The 20,770-nt window shown below is 43.9% G+C and overlaps 1 protein-coding gene across 1 annotated transcript in view; it reads right to left on the bottom strand.

The window, feature by feature from the left end:
- LOC308223650 (glypican-5-like) overlaps positions 1-16,460 on the bottom strand; it is a gene marked incomplete at both ends in the record, with an annotated part of 348,155 nt that extends 331,695 nt beyond the window's left edge. The window contains one exon of the mRNA XM_080622975.1: positions 16,292-16,460. Coding sequence (XP_080479101.1) covers positions 16,292-16,460 — 169 coding nt within the window. The remainder of the gene's footprint in view (positions 1-16,291) is intronic.
- Between the last annotated feature and the right edge of the window lie 4,310 nt (positions 16,461-20,770).

The following is a 20,770-nucleotide window of genomic DNA, read 5'->3' as shown; positions in this document are numbered from 1 at the left end:
GGGATTCTGTGATTCTGTGAGACCTCTGCACACTGGCATAAGCCAGCAGGCTGCTAAAGCACCAGCAGGAGGGCTGCACACTGGCATGCTCTCATCTGCCAGAGAAGCTGTCCCAGGTTGAAATCAGCTTCTTGGTCAGACTAATTTTAACTTGGATTGTCTCCACGATCCAATTCACCCCATCAACATATGTTTGCTCTGTCACAGGGAAACAGCAGTGGAAGAAGGATCACTTCTCTGAGCTGGCACCACAAAGCACATGTGAAGTTACAGTACACACTTCTGAGGAACTAAGTCAGTTTGCAAATAGTTGTCAGAGCAGAGGGGTTGTAAACATTACTCAGCATCTTCAGGGCCAGGCTGCTGTTACTCGGAGCATTTCTTCTTACAGCACCCCTCTGAATTTCTGTTTGAAAACCTTTTGCAAAAGTCAGACCTGTACCAAAAGGGTTTTGAATACAAAGTGTTCTGTGCTGCCTGCATGCTGGTCCCGGCAAGGAAGCTACACACAGCTCTGTGCTCTGCCTAGCACTCCCCTTTGAACCAAGGCACCACAAGAACATGCACCTCCTCCAGAAAGCCTGGAGAAGTACACAGATATCTCCACTGGAACTGCACTCCTGGGGCTTCCCCACCCTGCTATCTCCTCTGATGAGCCTTAAGATTAGGTTTTGTTGGTCCACAGCCAAAATGACACAGAAGGCATTCTTAAATAGAAACAGCACTAAGCCCCTGACAGTTAAGGAGCCTGATGTAAAACACTGAGAATTAAACAAAGAGCAAAACCCGCTCCTCCAGCAGTGCCATCAGGTCAGTACTGTCATGTACAGAGCTTGGCAATTTCATTTGCTTCAATACCAGCCTGGGGGTATTACTTTTAACACAATTATAGAAACCTAATAAAGGTTTTCAGTGTTATATACGCCTGGGTGCTGAGATTAAATTAGAACTGATTAGTATTATCTTGAAGTCTTTAATAACTCTGATACTAATTTTAGTTTCTCTCTTTCATCTTAATGCAAAATGCTCTCTTCAACAAAAAAATAAGAGAAGAGCACAATGAACCAGTGGTGGCTGAGGAGCACACTGCATGACCATGAGACTCAGGCTATGCGCCACAACTCTCACCTCAGAGACAGACAACACCCCATGGTGCTGCAGCAATCACCTCCGCTTAGTGTGTGCACTGCCCATCAGCAACAGGGAGACAGCCTTAAGGGAGAAGTCCTCCTTGAAGTTAAGGAACAAAGCCATCCCATACATGAGAGAAAAAGCACTAACTGTGAACGTCAGAAGAGAGCTCACCAACAGCATCATTTCTCTGTCTCTAGGACTTTCTTATCTGCTTTCCCCAGGCTGCTTCTTAGGGGACCACAAAATGGAAGAACTATTTTGACTACACAGGAATGATGCCAGCAAATTCAAGGAGGGTGGAAACCCTGAATGGGTAAGAAAGTGGAACAGTAAGAATCAAATAGATGTCATGACTCCAGAGAGTTGGCAGCACCAGCAAGTACCACAGGCTGTGGGAGAGCTGGAGACCATCAAGCACTGGCCCTGATCAGCTTCCAGAGTAGGAACTCTCCAAAATACACAGGTCTTAAGGGCAGCATCTGCATGACAGGGTGTTGATAGGCCTGTTGTTCTTTTTGTCTGAGCTTTCCCCACTTCCTTCTGTTGCTTGCTTGGTTCTCCCTGCTGTTGTATTCCAGTTTTTGGCCTAATTTCCAAACCACCTTCTGCCCTACACCACTGGTTACTGCATGCCTTTACATAAGAGCTTTGCCACCTCGACTTGTACCCCATAGAACCTGGCTTGTGCGTAGATCAAAGGAACAGAACACTGACTACACTGGAATAATAAGAATGGAGGGAACATGTACACAGGAATGGAAAATCCTGTAACTTGTCTGCAAAGCACCTACAATTAAAGACGTTTCACTGCCAAGGAGTTCTGCCTTACAGTACTTGAGGAATGTGCCACAGAAACCACATATGGTGGAAAGTCTAAACTGAAACATGGGCATATGGCACTCTAGATAATAGTGTTCAGAGCAAAACTGACATTGTTTTCAAATGAAGGATGGAGGTTTCTAGCCCTATACTGTTCAAATGCAAATCAATACAAGGCTGCCCATCTACAGAGGATGAAATACAATAGCTTTGAGAGGTGTGAATTGCCTCATTGATCTCAACTTGAAGCCTAATAATAATTCAGATGTTAACATCAAGAGTTTTACCAATGATAGATGACTTCTTTTTCCCTAGGAACTGCTTCCTACTACGCCTCACCTGCTCTGGTAAGATCCATAGCACAGACAATCTCAAAGATAGTGATTTGTCCATATTCAATTGTATTTCCTATTCTTTTTATCTGTCAACATAAAAATCTGAAAGAAAAGACTGGAGGAACAAATAAAAGCAAAGAATCTGAAGGAACCAAGCAACTGGAAGATATTTGGGCCACAGCCTCAGAAGGGGAAATGGCAAGAACAGTATTGGAGGAGTGAGAAACAATACTACCACCCTCCGTTCTAACTCTAAGATTTGAATACTTCCAACTCTGCCATTTCACTTGAAAGCAGTACATGAAGCCAAGTGCTCAGACAATATGTTCTTTCCTTTAAAAAGATGTATCAGTCTTCCTTGAAGTTTTAATTTTTCAGTGCAAATCTGCTTTTGACCAGTTTGGCCATTTCTCATTCTCAAATCATGCAAAAAAGTTAAGTTTGACACAGGCTTACAGTGGACAGTTTCTATCAGAGTTCTTCCCAACATTTGAAGTAATTTTTTTAGGATTCCACTCCACCTTCCATTTTATTTTTTTATTTTTAGGGAGAAGAATGGGGAAAACTCTAAAACCCTGTTTGAAATATCCAAAAAAATGGGAAGAAAAACACAGCAAGCTCTTGATGCTATTTACACGCAAGAATAGCGGTCATTTACAGAACTGAACCAAAACTAAGTAACTCATTACTAGCAAGGCACCCCACAGTAGGGCCAATTCTTCAACTTCATCATGCATGACACAGTCATTAATTAAAAGAGATTACAGATCACAAAGTCTCTGCATCTTGTTCCCTTTCTTCAGTTCCTTATGCAGATAATGCCACTGCTGTCAAGAGCAGTGATGCTGATGTAAAACTAGAGTTTGTTGCTACAAATCAGACCCATGGGTATTGGAAGGCAACCCACGGCAAGCAAAAGAGGTAAGAGCCCAGTGTACATGACAGTAACTAGAAAGGAATACTCAGCGTGAGCATGCAGAAGCACCAAAATGTGCAAACGCTGTCTCAGACCAATGAACAATACTTAAGGGTAAAGACAACAGCCTGTAACAACCACCATGTATCACACCCCAGAAGTGCCAGCTGAGAGGCCCACAGATCACATAAAAGAGGCCAGTAGCTTGTTTCTGATGGTCTAGGCTGAATCAGATTTATACTTAAATCACTTCTTCCATGTTAGAGCAAGTGAGCAATATTTTGCACACAGGGCAGGAAAAAGGCAAGGTATGTAGTACTAAAGGGCTTTGTTCAGCACTGCTGATGTCAATGGAGACACCCAATGGCATCAACAGTCATACAAAAATTCAACTGTAGTTGAAGACGCAACCCTGTGCTGTGCTTCACACTGCTGTGGGGATTTAGTTAGCTCTGAACTCAATGGGCTTTGGGTCACTCTCTCAAGTGAAATCTGTTCCAAGAGCACAGCCCGGAAAGCCCAGACAACTTCTCATGATAAGAAAGTCAAAACTAACAGAAAAATGAACCTACAAAGAATTTAGGAACACTTTCATTACCTTAGAGCGACACGCACTTGATTTCAGACAAGTACTTCTGATTTTTAACTGCATACATTCGGTTAAAATCAATGGAAGGTCAAAACCCTAAACACATCAAGGAACTGGTGACACTATTAAATGGTCCAAAAAGCAGCAGAGACCCATTAGCAAGCTAACCTAGACCCCATGAAACGAAGGGCTATGACAGTATTTCCACTAACACACATGGTTCTTCTCAAGTGAGGAGTGGGAATGGCTTTCTGCCCTTCCTCATTTGTTTTTGTTTTGTTTTGCCCACCTAGACCATGGACAATATTCTGCTTGTACCAGGAGCAGATGCTACCTGGTGCTTTGCCCAGTGCAGCAGAAAAGAGGAAAGAAGATTAAAGAAGGTTCACCATGAAATCCCACCTGAAGGCAACATTCCCTGATTTCTGGGTACCAGCCATACCTCCTGAGCTGGAAAGCAGCAGAGCTCATCACAACATGATGCATCCCGTGATGCTTAGCACATAATGTTCAGCAGGGAGGCCTGTATCTTGCTGGGACATCTTGAACCAGGATAATGGATTTTTTTAACAAATGCAGCTTCCCAAAAAAACTGAGGAGAGGTAGGATCCATTGGAAGATGTTCCGAAATCCTTTAAGCCAAGAACATAGACTAAAAACTTTTGAAAACCAGTGTGGAAACCTTCGATGGGCTCTAAGGTTTGGCGATACTAAACTGTATGTTTGACATTAGGTGAGTCCCATAGCCTCCATACTTGGTTTCCCAAATGTACAAGAAGGATACTTACTTTTCCTTTGTTTCCTTAGACTGCAAGCAATTCTTAGTGGAGACTATCTTTGCTGTGTGTTCAGTGTTCTCCTAGAGCCTATTTTTGCTTTTGCTACTATGTACCTACTGTATAAATTAAGAAATCATGTTTCTTCCCTTACATCACTAAAACAAGGCACCGTTTACAGTACTTGCTTTTGTTATTCCATTCAAAACTAAGAGCATACTGATGCTTCAGAGCTAACCATTCAAGATGGACAGAGCAGTCCACCATGTCACATGGCTGTTTGAAGCCAGCTCTACACACTGGCAGGCAGCACCGGCTGCAGTCAGTCCACATTTGGGAAGGCCTGAGGCAGGCAGTTAGAAAGGAAGCTGGGATGAGGATTGCAGCCAAACTGACACAAGCTGGCCTTATTCAGTCCTTGCTACTCCACTAGTGCTTTGGCACCTGTGACAGTGACTTTAGAGTCAACTTCCCAAATCTATGCCGACAGTCCTGCCAACAAATGACATCGATACTTTTCATCACAGTTGGGGTTTATTTCTATCACAGAAGGCCAAAGAGTACAACAGGTCTGTGATCAGCAGAAGGGGGAGCTTCAGATCACAACCAGGTATAGCCAAATCACAGCTGCCTTTTGGGGAAGGCAAACGTTTGTATTTCCTGATGTATCTAGGACAAAGCAGGTTAGGAAGAGGCAATTTGATTACTGCAGCTTGAAACTGAAAGTGCAGTACTTGAGCCAAATAAAACTTTGGGCTGCTCCGCATGGTAACAGGTATTTTTTCGCAGGCTTCAAAACTAAGATCAGGAGACGAAAGTCTTCCCTGTAGCAGGCACTTGAAAGCCTTTCTTTGAGATAAAGGGTTTCAACCTCTTTTTTCAAAAACCCTACTGTGTTTTGGGAAGTGAGTGGGGTTTCTACATATGCTTTGTTCTCCTGCCTTCAGATTGACTACACCTCTCCTTTCAACTGTCCATGTGAAAATGTAAGGTAACTTGACAAGCACGTGCTGTTCAGCGCTTTTGAATAAATGGTTCATCTTGTGCTGCAAGGGTTTGAGATTTCATACCCTGAGAGACTCCCTGGACAAGCCACATGGAGTAGAGCCATATAACATTTCACAGACAGACATACATGCTCTGGAGTTGCAAGACACAAGCTCCCATCCAGAAGCAGCAGAGAATGGTCTAAATTCAAGCACAGCATCATGCCAGGTATGGCTTCACTGTTCACAGCAGAGTATTGGACTGTAGCTATTTGAAGAATGCTGGAGGAACAAGACTAAATCTACCTGGAGATGTAAGCGTACATAAACCTGACATTTGAGCCTTTTTTCAGCCACAAAGCAAGAATAACTTCCCTACATCATTAGGGGACAATAAAACATTGCTCAAGAATTGACACCCCAAAGGTGTTACGCATTGAAGAACACAGGGTTAAGGGCCAGAGCTACTCTGTACCTGGAAAATCTGAGATTATAGAATCACAAAATGGTTTGGGTTGGAGGGGACCTTAAAGCTCATCTAGTTCCAACCCCAGGCAGGGACTCCTTCCAGCTCTGAGACATCCCACTTCATGTGAACCTCATGTCTTTAGGTATCTCTATGCTGCTATGCTACAACACTGCAGTTTTCCACTAGCAACTCTGAACATCACTGCTGTCGAGAGTTTGATTACTTAAAAAGTGCTTTTTTCTGCATGCTCTCCTCTACCATTACATGGCAAATCTGTGAATTAGTTATATTGCTTTAATGAGGGTGGAATTTGATATCCCTGTGCTATATACAACTATTACCCAATTCCTTCTTCACAATAATGTACAGTTCACAAAGGAGGATGAAAGGTGTTATTTGGGCTTAGACACCAAATGAAGTCATGATGCTTAATGAGTCACCACATATTGAATTAAATTCATTCATTTCGGGTGCTTGTGTCCCAACCTTAGGCTGAATTCACTTGCATCTGTCACCAGTGCAAATGCATAGAGCACTGTTTCAGAGCAGAACAAGCCGGAGCCACACACATAAATGTTACTGCAAAAAGAAAGGTGTTAAGAATAGGATGTGCAGGAAAAGGCCTGTATTTTAGCAAGTTATGCTTTGCAATAGGAAAAACCCCAAAGCAGTAAGGTAATGAAGCACTGGAATAAATAGGCTAAAAAGGTTGTGATCTTCTATCACTGGTTTAAACACAGCTTATCCTGATTACAAGCAGCAGAAACAGACCAGATGATCACTTCTGGTCCATTCCAATACCATTTTCTGTTATTCTATTCTTTCAGCAGCTCTCAGCAGTGTATTTTTCTAATTATACCCAGTTTTCCCCAGTTTTCTCTCCCTTCATTCACATTTCCTAGCAGAAACACCCAGGGTGAGCTGTTCTGGACACTAGCTCCTTCGGCACTATGTTGCTGTACCTTTTGTGAGGATTTAGTCCTTAAGAACTCTCAGGAGCAGGGCTTTAATTTCACAGCACGGATCTTGCTCATTTTACTCCATATTTACTGAGAACAAAAGGAAGACTATGCAAATGCCCTGCTACTTAGACCTGAACAAAGTGGAAGCAAACATGTAGATGTGAATGGGAGACAGAATGGTATGGAAAAAAAAAGAAGCAGCCCTTTTCAAAAGTGAAATGACTTTGTCAGGGTCCCTTTGCACTATGTGCATGGATGATTTGTGACAAAACAAAAAAGTGCCAGCCTAGCACGTCACCCATGTCAGAGATTAGAGCACTTCAAAACCCTCAGTAGTTCAAGCACTTTCTGGAGCTTGAAAAGATTTCTTAGGCAATGCTTAGCTTCTTTATAGCTTTTACATGACTTTGAAGTGCACCTAAAAAGTGAGGAATCTTAATCTGAGGGGTTTCTATGGAAAATACCCATATTGTATAATAAATCACAAAATCTTATCACCCCCATTAACACAAGTCAAAAGTTGGCAAAACTTCGCTCCTGAAGTTAAAGATTCTAGGTCATTATTTTGCCACTCAAATAAGAACCCTGCATTTCCAAGCACTTAGTTACTTTGAAAAGAAACTATCAATATAACTATACTTCTATAACTATATAAATATTATCATAACTACACCTCTCTATTATTAGATAACAGCAGCACTGGAGTAATATTTCTTATCATTAATGAAGTACAGCATGCAAGGTAGTAGTCACATATGCAAGTGTTACTTTGTCCCCCCATTCACACAATTTAAACATCATTAAATTTAAGAGATCTATGGTCATTCCTCATGTATTACAAAACCTCTTCTCTGAGTGCAAACATGGATGTGTAAACATAAGCCTCACTCTCCCCCCTCACTATCCACACTTAACCCTCAGTAGCATTAATGGGAATTATGCATGCGTAATGAGCAGAGAATAGTCTCCTTATGAATAGGGCCCTTGTTGGAACAATGAATACATTTAACCATTAACATCTAGGGATGTGCTGAAGTATCCAATTTAACTAGCTGCCAAACAAAGCTACCATGACCTATCCGATATTGTCAAGTTTGGAACATGGCGCTCTGAAATTTGTCTCTCATTTGTTTTTAAAGGACTTGACAGTGGTCTGTGCAGCAAAGCAGGGGCTCTATGACAGAAACGAGCTCCTGGAAGAAGGATGGCCCTCCACAACAATTACCACATCCCCCATGAGATGGAAGAACTCTTGAGAGGGAAAGACCATAATCCCCGGAAGCAAGAAGCCATTAGAAGACCAAAAATCATATATATATACTTCAAATACATACATACATTTAATCATCATTATTAACTGAAACTCAGGAAAAACAGAGAAAGGCACAGTATGGCACCATCATATAAAGAAGGCTTAAAATGACATATCAAAAGAAACAAGGAGAAAGGCTGATTAAAGACAACTTTAGGGGAAAAAATTTCTGTCTTTTACAGCTTTTTTACAACTAGAAATTGCCCGGCTACAGTTGCTCTTTATTCCTATGCATTAGCTATCAAAACACGAGCGAAAACCTTGTCTTAAGCTCTTGCTGTATTCTTTGAACTAGTGCCTTGAAATTTCACAAGCAAAAACTTTACACATTAATCACGCATGTATGAATACACTAAGAAGGCAATTAATAATTATCCTTTAAAACTGATGTACTGGAAAGAGTAAAAGAGATGGATTTATTCTCTTGAAAGTATATGCACAGGGCTTATCCATAATAAGAGGCAAGGTTGGGGTTGCTGCATCATAAATCACTTCTTAAATACTGTTGAGGTGCTTGGTGGTGTACAACAGCCCTTAGAGCCCTAAGGAAGCCCAAGGCAGTCAAGCACTCCATAAAATTAATCTGTAAGAAAGTGAGGGAAAGCATGGCATGGCTGTGCAGCACCTTGTACAGAAGAGACCACCTTCAATCAGAGTGAGCCTTTGAGTGTTACCCTACTATAGAAATGCAGAAAGCTCTCACCTCAAAAGTAAACACAACAAGAAGCAGCTTAAGTCCCTGCTTAAGAAAACCATGGAGTGGTTGAACTGCTTACCCTGCATTTCTGAGCTATGAAGGTTTACTTGCCATCAGATAACATTAGACTTCAAGAGTCAACATGGAACTGGTAAAATCTCCTCAGCCACTTGAGTTGCATTTGACATCCTAAAAATGGGGATACAGATATTGTCCTTACTTTGATCTGCAGGGTGGTTATAAGGACCAGTGTCACTAAAGCAGTTCAGACACAAAGGGTTAACTCTAAGTATCATTACTGCTACAGAAAATATTTAGCTTTTGACACAGACAAAATGCAGCCATAATGAAGACCATTATGGACACATGCCATCTTCCTAACAGATAGAGCAGTTGGACGCACAGTCCTACTGCCCTTTCTCAGACACAACACAGGTCAGTTCCCTGTCCAGACTGCGGCTGCTCCAGGCCATACACAGTGTATTGGGTTTGCATTGCAAGGTTTTGAGGGTTAGGGGGGACACTACTGTGGGGAGTTGCTAGAAGCTTTCCCCATGTCAGACAGGGCAAATGCCAGCCAGCTCCAAGCTGGACCCACCATGGGCCTCTGGGATAACGTATTTAACAAGGGGAGAAAAGCTACTGCGCAGGACAGACAACTTGTGATGAACAGACCATAACTCCCATTCCTTGTCCTCCTGCACTGCTGAGGGGGAGGAGGTAGAGAAACTGGGAGTAAAGTTAAGCCCAGAAAGAAGTGAGGGGTGAGGGGAAGGAGTTTAAGGTTTGGTTTTATTTCTCATTATACTGATAATAAATTAAACTTATTTCCCCAAGGCAAGTCTGTTTCGCCCATTACAGTGAATTGGCCAGTGATCTCTCCCTTACCCTTACCTTGACCCAAGAGCCTTTTTTTACGTTTTCTCTCAGGTGTGTGTGGGGGGTGCGATAGAGCAGCTTCGGTGGGCATCTGGTGTCCAGTCACATTCAACTCACCATACATAGCCTTCCTAGCACACCCAGGTCACATAAAAGGAGGAAAAATCCTTTTTCTCCTAAGTCTGTACTACATAATGCTGTGGGCCCAGCTCATTGCTTGGGGCTCAGGTTACTTTTGTAGATCCAAACAGAGCAAGTTACTGTGCGGAAATATTTTGCAGTTTTCTATCAAATAATATATTGACTTATTTTCTTTAAGTCTTAGATGCTTGGTAAAAGAGCGAAACAGACTTTCTTCCCTATCTTTTTTTATCCTTCAGAAGATAGATCTTTAAATGTTAAGTAGGTGCCTCATTTCATCCACTGACCCTCAGAAGTTACCCTAATGTGAATGAAACAACTGTCAGTAAATACCTTTTTGGAGTCATCAGGATGATTCTAGCATATTAAGTAGTTACACCTAATCATATTGACAGAGATTGAGAGGCTAAGTATAAATTCTGTGTCATGGGCTTGGCTGCTGTTTGAAAGCCAATTCTGACCCACCAAAATTCCTATTTCTGCCTAGAAGCAGATGCTGTGCTCTGAACTGGTGATGAGTATGTATTGGAAGCATTATTAAACATATGCCACTTTATCATGTCATTTTGTGCTTTCATGGGAGAAAGATTAAATTACAAAGACTGCAATACTTGGACCTACAGCTCTAGTTTTATGCCATCTAAAAGCAAAAGCATTTTTAAGAAACCCATTTTACTGCCCACGGTGCATTTTACATATATCCTTGCTTTTTACAGATCCTCAGGTTCATGCTAATTGTCATGATTGATCTTTATAAAAGCTTTTCCTCATTTTGATGTATTTTAGTGATTTATACAGTGATTATCATCATGCCAGCTTTGTTACCACTTATCACACTAATGCCTTTTCATTAGTACTGCCCTTTGGTTATGAACTGACTGCTCAGCCCCGCAATACTGCGGGGGGGGGGGGGGGGGCGGATATTTTTCTATTACTTTCCAATTACAGTCTGATGGCAAAACTTCAGTAGTACATAAGGTGCTATAGAGGAAGCTCTTGGGAGCCACCAGTATTTTAAGGATGGGTCATTGCTTACTAAGCTCCCTCTCTAGCCTGAGATCCAGTTCACCACCAGAATCACCACTGACAAAAATAAACAGACTATAAAATACATAGTCTTTTCAGCAAGATTTTTGAGGGACTGAATAGACCATGTGAACTATAGGATTACTTAGCTCTTTCCCTTGACTCAGTTTGATAACAAGATAGGTGTTGGGGGACAGCAGGTTCCATGCTGGCTCTTGGATTCCTTCCTAAGAAACTTACAGGAAATGCTGATCTGAGTAACTAAGCCAGTCTTCTTACCTGGACCAAGTGCTCATGCAAGTCACTGAGGGACCGTGCTTCTTCTGAGGCTCCCACACAGGAGAACTGTAGATTGCCATCTGGCAGTAGAACAGCAATTTCATCTTTATGGCACACTAAGTAAGTTTAAACATATTTTTTGCCTATAGATTACTCCCAGGAGAGCATTAGAGTGGGCAGCTGGTCCTGCGTCAAACAGACATAGAAGGCATGGGAAGAGTCTTGCCTACATCCACAGTCATCACCAGCTTTAGGTTAACACTCGCTGTGACAGTCTGAGGCTGAACATTGCTGTAAAATCCCTAGAAGACTAACAAAGGACACATCCTTCCCTCCAGAGGAGCTGCAGGATGCAAAAGCATAGTTTTTCCTCTGCTCAGAACTGCCATCACAGCGAGTGCTGACTACAGCCCCTGACTGCTCTGGAAAGCTTGCTTCCTTCTTGGGACTGCCTCTGGATGAGAAAAGTCAAGGAAGGACAGATTTCAGGTTCAGCTTCCAGTTCACCAGAAACCAAGGTAACTGCCAGCCTTTTTTATGAGTGACTCTGACAGACCGCTGCTGCGAGCAAAATGTGTTTCAGCACTGCACCTTCACCAGGGGAATTACAGTGTTCTCATTAAGATGATAGAAATAAAGAGCCGAGTGGCAATAAAAGAGAAAAACAGGAAAACAGTGTGGCATGACCCATCTCATAATAAAATGGCTAGTGTAATAGATATTCTCCGATACTTTCAAAAAGGGATCTTGCTCATGCTCCTTTCTCAACACAACGGAAACTTTGCCACAGGCTGAGATGGGAAGAGATCCAGTCTAATGCATGCATCACATGCAGCAAGGACTTTCTGGTAGGAATCTAGGACTTCCTTGCCACTATTCAGAAAATAAAATAGTGTTAATGTAGAAATTGTTAATGCATGTCCAGCTCTGCTATGGGACATCCCATTCATACAGATGGAAATGAACACTCAAGCTGATTTAATATGCAGGATGACAGGAGAGAATAAAGAAGCTGTTAACAGGACAAAATCTGCCCTTCAGAAGTATGTCCCTGAGCACAATCTGAGCAGATTCTGTGCTTTTTGTAAAACAGTAGAGCAGCAAGATAATCAAATAACTCTTTTGGGGGTCCTCACCAAAATGATTATTTAGAAGTCAAAGAGTTCCTAGAATCTCTTCACAAATGACATTTTCCTTGCTTACCAGAAATCAGCCCAATTATTCTATCTCTATTTATCATATACTTACAGACTTCGGTTTGGATGATTATGCACTAGTCCATAACCAAAAGAGGTAGAACTGAGCCTACATAAGCGGGGAGGGCATGTGGTTACATGATTACCAAGGAATCCAGAGGGTTACTTTTGTTCTGGTTCTGCTACAGTTCGCTGCCTGAACCTGGCAAGTCACAGACTCCACTTGTGCTCATTCGGATTTCCTACTGTGAGTTTGGAAAGCAGTGACAGGCAGCCACCACTGTGCTCCATGCCACAGGAAAGGCTGTGAATAAACAAAACTTTAAAAACAGTCCATGCCAGTGTGAAGTTACTCCGTAATCTAACCCAGGGCTCACAGGGTATCACTAACAGCAGCCCCATGTCTGGGAGGAATACCACACGTGGCAGTACGCATCAGGTTTGAGGTATCTAGACTCCCTGGAACCAAAGGCTTAGTCCTCTGGCAGGATTAACACAGCCTTTTAACCTTGGAGACAGCATATAATTCTTTATCATCAAAATGTTAACCAAGGAGCTCCTACAAAAACATCCCAGCTCAGCCTGTGCTAACCGAAGTACAAGACCAGGAACGTATTACCTCATTTTCCAGTCTGGGGGGAGACACAAAAATCCCCTTCCTCTGAATCCCAGCCAAGGCAGCAGTACCTTTACCTGAGCAATCTATTTGCAACAAATTACCCTTGAAACATTCAGCTTGTTCCAGAAAAGCAGGCTACCAAATCACAGCACGGATCCCACCAATGGAAGAGAATATCTTACAGAGGCCCAGGGAGATTTGCTGCTCAAAAATACCTGTTGTTTGGGCCTTTCATTCATCCCACTTCAAAACATTCTTCTTCCCTAATCCTGCACTCATTAATGGACTAGATTTCAGTGTGGAACAATCTCTCATGCCTTTTGAAGGAAACTATGGAAGAGGAATTTAAGAGGAGGGCCCTAAGCACCTCTCAGAGGTCACTTCGAAAGTGGTAGTTTCCAAAAAGGCTGCTGCTAGATTCATGTCACGCCTTAAGAACAAAAGCACCTTTTCCCTAGGAGTCTTCCTCCTTCACTTGTCACTACATTTTATACAAAAAGCTGGCAGGTCCCGACTTAAACCTCTGTTAGATTTGTTGTATTAGCCTATAAATACTGGCTTGAGGTTAGCCAAGGGCTTTCAACACTTTTGTGAATGAAAATATCTAATAAACATACAAGAACACTGCAAAGGTTTTGCTGCTGGGTTTTTGGTGGGGTTTTTTTGAGAGAGAAAACAAGCTAGAACCAACATCCAGGTAATTGAGGAGCACTTCAGTGCAGTGCAGGTCTGGCCCATGAAGTTAGAATCACAGACTGGTTTGGCTTGGAAAGGACCTTAACGCTCATCAAGTTCCAACCCCCCTGCCATGGGCAGTGACACCTTCCACTAGGGTAGGTTGCTCCAAGCCCCGTCCAACACGGGTGGTTTCTGGGCTCAAGTGCACATTGCTAAGTCATGTTGAGCTTCTCATCACTCAACACCCCAAGTCCTTCTCCTTAGGGGCTGCTCTGCACCCATTCTCCACCCAGCCTTTAGTTGTGCTGGGGATTGCCCCGACCCAAGCACAGGACGCTCTCCACAGGCTTCATCCCACACTAGATTCAGCTAAGCACACTGCTCCCCAGTGTCACCCCAGCTGCCCACCACTCTTCTCCTCTTCCACTTTAACTGACAACTGTCTTCAGGGGAGATGTTTCAACACTTGTGTGTTGTTATAATACATAACAAATAAGCCTCAATGTCCTAGAGAGAAAGAAATGTGTGTGGAAAGAGGTGTGTTGAGATACACTCACTGATAATAGCTGCCAGATGAAAACACTGGAAAACACTTGAGTATTTAATTAAAAGAGAGCACAAGGCAGGAGGCATTACTGCCTTTGCAAGGTACATTAACACACAAGCTTTGGTGGAGGCTGAGTATACCTAGCGAACAGGGAAGATCAATCTGCACCACTTTACCTCAGCTCTTCACTGCTCCAATCAATCTCTTCAAAAGAAACCCTTGTGAGCTAAAATTTACAAGTGCATTACCCTCCCTCACCCCCTTTCCTGCTATTTATTTTCTGAGAGCTTGTTATTCAATAGGAAAGTTCAATATGACACAAAAATACATTGAAACCTCTCTGAAGCATCACAGCATCTAAACTCGCCTTCCAGAAGCACACAGTTCTCCCCAGGTTTCATCTAGAGCACTAGAGCTTTACAGAAAACATGAAACTATTTAGTTACATTTTGAGGAACTTCTTCCATAAAGTGCTCAGGAAACAGAGTTCAGCATGCATCAAAATGGCTGGAAAAAAAATAAGGTTTACCTCTTTTTTCACTAGCTTTCACATCCAGCTCTCAAAGGCAAGTGTGACCGGATGCCTCTATCAGCAGAACAGCACCATACTTCAAGCTTCAGAATGCCCATCCTGCAAATCTTTTTGCTGTCAAATGAGGAATGACCACTTGCTCATGGACAACTTTATAGCCATGTGCCATCTCTACTTTATCCACAGCGAAGGTAAAGATCACCAGCACAGCACAATCGTTTACAACCATAAAAGTTGCCCTAAGAGATCTGCCCAATGGCCTATCAAATCTAGTCCCCAAGACAGAAACCTGTGCCAGAAAACACATCCAAAACTCATTACAGATAAGCCTTTCCATCAAACTCCACAGGCTTTGAGCTGAACTGCTTTACGAAAACAAAAAAAAAAGTGAAAAAATAATAAAGCTATAACCCAAGTTGACATTTATACCACCACACACCTACAGGCAATTGTGCTAGAGACTGGTTTAGGGTATCAAGAGTCTTTGGGGTTTTTATTCTGGCTCTTGTAAGCATTTTCTTAGAATGTGTAAGACTCACGGATGTGACTTCATTATCTAGATACAGGGTCATTCCTAAGAGTTTAAACATTTTTTTGACATTATGATGTACTTTATGCCCTTATGAATGAATTCTACAAGGTAATTGTAAAACACGCAAATAAAAAGTAATCTCTTATTCTATGTGTGTTACTTTCCCATTTCCTTGCTGTCATGCACTGCTCAGGAACTGTATGAAAAGGCAAAAAGGAGCACCACTCTGCTAACCAACTTTCACAAGTACTGCAGACCCGCTACTCTAACCAAGCAAAAGCTGAGCTCTGCTGGCTGTGCTCCTCTGCCTTTTCTTAAGGCAACCTTCCTGAATTCATCTGCAAGATAACTTTTCCTAATTCAGAAGCCACAATGTACTCACCACCAACCTGCCTGAGGATCCCTACCCCTACTCAGCAGCACAAGCTCTCCTTAACAAGCCGGTTACCAATTTGCCTTTTAAGAAGGGAATCCTTCACAGGAGAAAGCCTCTGCTTCAGGTACTTAGCAAAGTGATCATACCAGTCTTAAAGACGGGGCAAAAACGCCCGGTGCTTACGGTGGCGCTCAGTAAGCGATACCCGCACAAACCGAGGAGTCATTCCGGAGTCTTGGGCAATTACTTCAGCAAGAAGCGTGCTAAAGCTACCGAGCTCGTCGTTACCTGCGCCCGGCAGGGAAGCCGCCTCTGGATGCAGGGAGCCACGGTGCCCCTTCTTTCCGCACAGACGGCGGCGCCGGACTCGGGGAGGACCCGCAGCCGCTCCGAGAGCGCAGACTAAGGCAAGCCCGGCCGGAACAGCTCCCTCCCGGCCCCAACCCTCCGTTACCCCGCGGCACCCCCCACCAGGGTGTGTCGGTACTGACCGGCCGTGGGCACGTCGGGGACCAGCTTGAGGGGCCCGATCTGCCGCAGCTGGAACGCCGTCCGCACTTCGTGGCAGCTGGGAGACTTGCCCGCCGCCACCCCTCCGCACAGCCCCGCCGCTGCCAGCAGCCACAGCCCCAGCACCCCGCGGCTCCCCTCTGCGGCCATCTCGCACCCCGGCGGCCGCGGGCCGGAGCGCTGCGGGGCGCGGGCCGTGTGCCGGTCCCGGAGCTTCCCGCCCGCCTCCTCAGCGAGCGCCGCCCGCCCCGCCCCGGCCCCGCCCGCGGGGTGCGAGGGGCGCCACCGCCCCCCGCCAAGGGTGTGAACGGGACAAGGGCAGTGACCGTGCCGCTGGTGAGGCCGCACCTCGAATCTTATGCTCAGCTCTGGGCCCCTCACTACAAGGGAGACGTTGAGGTGCTGGAGCGGGGCCAGAGAAGGGCAATGGAGCTGGAGCAGGGCGTGGAGCACAGTGTGATGGGGGACGGCTGAGGGACCTGGGGGGTTCAGTCTGGAGAAGAGAAAGCTCAGGGGGGACCTGATCGCTCCCTACAACTGCCTGACAGGAGGATGGAGACAGGAGGGGCTGGGCTCTGGTCCCAAGGAACAAGGGATGGGACAAGAGGAAATGGCCTCAAGCTGCAGCAGGGGAGGTTTAGACTGGATACTAGGAGCTATGTCTTCCCCCAAAAAAAGTATTCAGGCATGGGAATAGGCTGCCCAGGGCAGTGGTGGAATCACATCCCTTGAAGTGCTCCCAAACCATGCAGACAACTTAGAGGTAAACTTGGAAGGGCTGGGGTAGTGGTTGGATTTAATGATGTTAAAGGTCTTGTCCAACCCAGTTCATACTAAGATTCCACCATAAGTTCAGGTGCACTGGCAACACACACACCCTGAGGGCTTCACACTGGAGCTATGTTGATAGAGCAAGGGTATTAGGGATCACAGGCAAGACCAGGCCCTCTCCAGACCCACCATGGGCTCCCATGGCACTCACTCACACAAGGCAGCAAAAGTGAGCTGTGGGGACAGCAGGTGTGCTGCTGCCAGCCGCACCAGGTGACAACCCCAAGTTGTTAGAGAGCATACATAGACTCTCTGCAGGCTATGAAGACCAAGGCAGCACATCTGGGTCAATTCAAGGCACCAAAGAGTCTCAAAAGGAAGAGCTGTATTAAGAGATATGCACTGAGGCACAGACTCTCAGCATGTGGTTGTCAAGATGAACAGGTATAGGAAGCAGTATTTATGAAAACCTTAAGCGCAGCAGGTTGGACAATCATGTACCATTTGCTTTGATTCTGCAATTCCTAGCAGATGACCTGGAGGCCACAGAAGTGTCTTCATGGGACAAATGTGAACTCCAGCCAAGTGTCACTGCAAAAACTACAGAAAACGCTGCACCAGGAACACTTCCATGTACCCGCTGCATGTAGAAATTGTTGATTTATACAGAAGCCAGCAGCTATATCTTTATGTTGTTTTAGGAGACATAGACCCCTCTTTGAGTTGAGATCACCTTGGGAGTAGCCAGTGTCACCATCAGAAAGGTTTTCTGCAATCTTTTCCTTGCCCTAAGCATACTTCAATATCAACTGCTTTAACACACATTTCAGTACAGAACTATGCTCAACATCCATGAGTATTTTCCATTTCCAGAAAAAGCAAACCCAAGAAACCTCCCTCGAACAGCCCCGTAGGCACAGAACCTTTCAGGCATATGGAGCCCGTTACAAGCTAAAAGAACTACTATTGTTTGAGGCCATTATGTCTGATTTCTTTTAAGGTTACTTGCAATTCTCAAGATGCTTCTAATGGAGCTCAAGGAGCCCACCTGCAGCTGATTTAACCGTTACACACTCCCATAGGTAGTAATGAGAGGCTGAGCTTAGTGGTGTAGATAGTTCCCCAAGCTGTACTTCAACAGCTGAAGTGCAAATCCTTTAAGCAATTTGCTTGTTCCTATCAAGACAGCAAGAGATGAATTCTCTCCTTTCTGGAGGAAAAAAAAAAAAAAAGAAAACCCAATTTGATTCAGAATATTTACCTTGTAAAGTAAGAAAACTATTTGGAAGATCAAACCAGCTCTATGTTCAAGATTCTACATTCTAAAGCAGAGAAGGAGTCACCTTAGAAGCCTTCTGCTCACCCACATCAGAGCTGCACCCTTTGCTTGCCCTGCAGCTATCAAAGGTCACCACAAGAGCCCAGAACAGTAGAGAACAAGACAGTTCACACAAATGGCTGACCCCAGCAAGTCCAGAGGCACTGATAAAGGTTAACTTTGTTCTCAGCTTGATATGGGTTATACTGCCAGCAAGGTTTAACTTAAACACACACATTAACAGGATTGCACCCCAAATCAAGATGGCAATACGCAAATTAGAGAGAGATGAAAGAATAGGCAGTGAAAAAACAATTCCTTGGCTGCCTACCTGTTGTCCTTGAACCCAAGGAAGAGGAACAAGTTGCCCAAGTTGCATTTTTCTAACATCAGACCCAATCTTAAAAAATTTTATTCAGACAATACTCTCATCAACCTAAGTGGAAGTTCTGCCAGAAAAGGAATAGCAGGACAATAGATATATAGGATGAATGATTTACTTGACAAATAACAGCATTATATGGCATATACATTATTGTATGAATTGCATCTGATCAGTCCAGTGCAAGGGCTTGCCACATTTAATTCATGTATCACCACTGTTTTCAGTGAATGGCAAGTTGAAAACCCAAGTGGCTAATCCTTTCCTAAAACATTATTTTAGTGCCTCATACTTATATAATGGGTGTTCTTCAACAGTCGTTTTTCTGGCTATGTTAAACCTCATTGCTTATTTGTATTTTTAATTGGTCCTCATACTTCTAGCAGAGGACAATCCATTACATTATAATCTCAAGGCTTGGCAGGCCCATATGAACCTCATGAAGTTCAACAAGGCCAAGTGCAAGGTCCAGTGCATGGGTTGGTGCAATCCCAAGCATAAACACAGGCTGGGCAGACACTGGATGGAGAGCAGTCCTGAAGAGAAGGACTTGGGGGTGTTGGGTGACAAAGAAGCTCCCCATGACCTGGCTTCAGTGTGCGCTTGAGCTCAGAAACCACCCGTGTCCTGGGCTGCATCCCAGGAGTGTGAGCAGCACGACAAAGGAGGGGATTCTCCCCCTCTGCTGCACTTTGGTGAGACATTCCCCCCCGCAGTCCTGCATCCAGCTCTGGGGGGCAAAAAAACAACAGGGACATGGAGCTATTGGAGCAAGTCCAGAGGAGGCCACAGAGGTGCTGCAAGGGCTGGAGCAGCTCTGTTCCAGAGGCAGGCTGAGAGAGCCGGGCTGGTTGAGCCTGGAGAAGAAGTTTTGTACTAAGTATACTGGGAAGCATTAAAGATGGGCTGTTAGACTTTTCAGGCTGGAGTCTGAATTTTTACCACTCAGCAAAAAAAATAGTATATCCACACACTGTTCACTGATTGCTTTTTTTCTATATCTTATAGATAGGAGAAAGGGACAGAGAAAAGTTTGAGACTAATTCAGGAAATGGATATTTTGTAATCACTGGTATATCTGAATACATTGAAAATGCCTATTTCATTCAAAGAAATGTTCTAAAATATGCTGCTCTGAATCCCCCTTAACAAGATGGTTGTTATCACCTTCAGTAGTCACAGATGATGTGCATGCACACACTCACATAGCCACAGCTACATCCCTGACAGCTCTGCATCTGAGCTGACACTACTACCACCCCTCTTCCCTGACACAAATTATAACCTTCTGGCCTTTGTGAGCATGCAAGACTGGTGCTTAAACCCACAAAGTGACAGGTGCCTTGGAGTCTTCTCCCTACAAAATGACCATCAGACTTCCCAAAGGATTCAAAACATACACCACAGGCATAATACAGGGGACCCTAAGTAATTTAGGCCCTATTTCTTCAAAGCCTGTGCTCCACGTACAGCAGAGCAGTCAAATTGACTTTAGTGGAGGTAGTCAGGTGCTTAATGACAAACACATGCTTAAGTGCTTTGCTGGAAGAGTACTACAGATAACAGAAGGGCCATTTAAGCAGTTATTGTACATGACATTCTACCATACTTCAGCAATTTGCTTGGAACATCACAGTTTACCTTGTCAACAGGTATATTGTTTTTTCACAAATGAATATTTATTAACCATACATCACTGAGATCTGTATCAGTGCTTCATACAATGAATAGCAATATCAATCTGCCCAAACAATCCGCTCAGTCTTAATCCTGCTAAAGTGACCACAATACTCAGCATGAGCTTTGGATGCTTGAGAAAAGCTGAGATCAGGCCTAGAAACAGGGTTTTGTACGCCTGCTGCCTCAGCCCCTCTCTTGTTGAATATAGCTGGAGCTTTGCCAGCAATTTAAATGGAAGCTGGGCTAATTCCCTTATGTTTAAGACAAGCTCATCTTCAACACTGGACTTTCCACCAATAGGACTTAATG

This window comes from Psittacula echo (assembly GCF_963264785.1).
Source record: "Psittacula echo genome assembly, chromosome: 7".
NCBI classification, from domain to species: domain Eukaryota; kingdom Metazoa; phylum Chordata; class Aves; order Psittaciformes; family Psittacidae; genus Psittacula; species Psittacula echo.
This window is presented reverse-complemented; position numbering and strand designations above follow the sequence as displayed.